This window comes from Eimeria tenella, genomic scaffold (genome assembly GCF_000499545.2).
Source record: "Eimeria tenella Houghton genomic scaffold, Eth_scaff2147, whole genome shotgun sequence".
NCBI lineage: Eukaryota > Apicomplexa > Conoidasida > Eucoccidiorida > Eimeriidae > Eimeria > Eimeria tenella.
Genome location: NW_013541997.1, coordinates 1,193 through 1,784, shown reverse-complemented (window position 1 = coordinate 1,784; position 592 = coordinate 1,193). Strand labels below are relative to the sequence as shown.

The following is a 592-nucleotide window of genomic DNA, read 5'->3' as shown; positions in this document are numbered from 1 at the left end:
CCCCCCGGGGGCCCCCGAGGGGCCGGGGGCTCCCCGGGGGGCCCCCGAGGACCCTCTCTATGCAAAGAGGGGGGCCCCCAACAGCGTCCACTCTGCTGCTGCTGCTGCGCTGCAGGTGGTGGAGTTCTTTGCAGAAATTGAACGAGTGCTGCAGCTTGCTGCTGAGGTGCAGCAGCAACTGCAGCAGCAACTGCAGCAGCTCAGCGGCGAGGACAGCGCACTCCCGCTGCTGCAGCTGCTGCTGCCCTCGCTGGGTCCCATGCAGCAGGAGCAGCAGGAGCAGCAGGAGCAGCAGGAGCAGCAGGAGCAGCAGCAGCAAGAAAAAAGAACCGCAAAACGCGCTTCCAAGCAGCAGCGGCAGAAGCAGGAGCAGCAGAAGAAGAAGGTGACGACCGAAGCTGCTGCTGCTGCTGCTGCTGCTGCTCCGCTGACAGCAGAAGAAGCAGCAGCAGAAACCCTGCTGGACTCTCTGATGGCTGCCATGGCGGCCGAGGACTCCCCAGACTCAGCAGCAGCAGCAGCAGCAGCAGCAGAAGAGGAAGAAGAGGAAGAAGACGAAGAGGAAGGCGAGCCCCTGGGCGAAGAAGAGGAA

General features: G+C 63.9%; 1 protein-coding gene across 1 annotated transcript in view; it reads left to right on the top strand.

Moving 5' to 3' along the window:
- Positions 1 to 172: 172 nt before the first annotated feature.
- The window catches only part of ETH_00038505 (uncharacterized protein), a gene marked incomplete at both ends in the record, with an annotated part of 1,103 nt that continues 683 nt past the window's right edge, over positions 173 to 592 (top strand). The window contains one exon of the mRNA XM_013374578.1: positions 173 to 592. Within this exon, the coding sequence (XP_013230032.1) occupies positions 173 to 592 (420 nt within the window).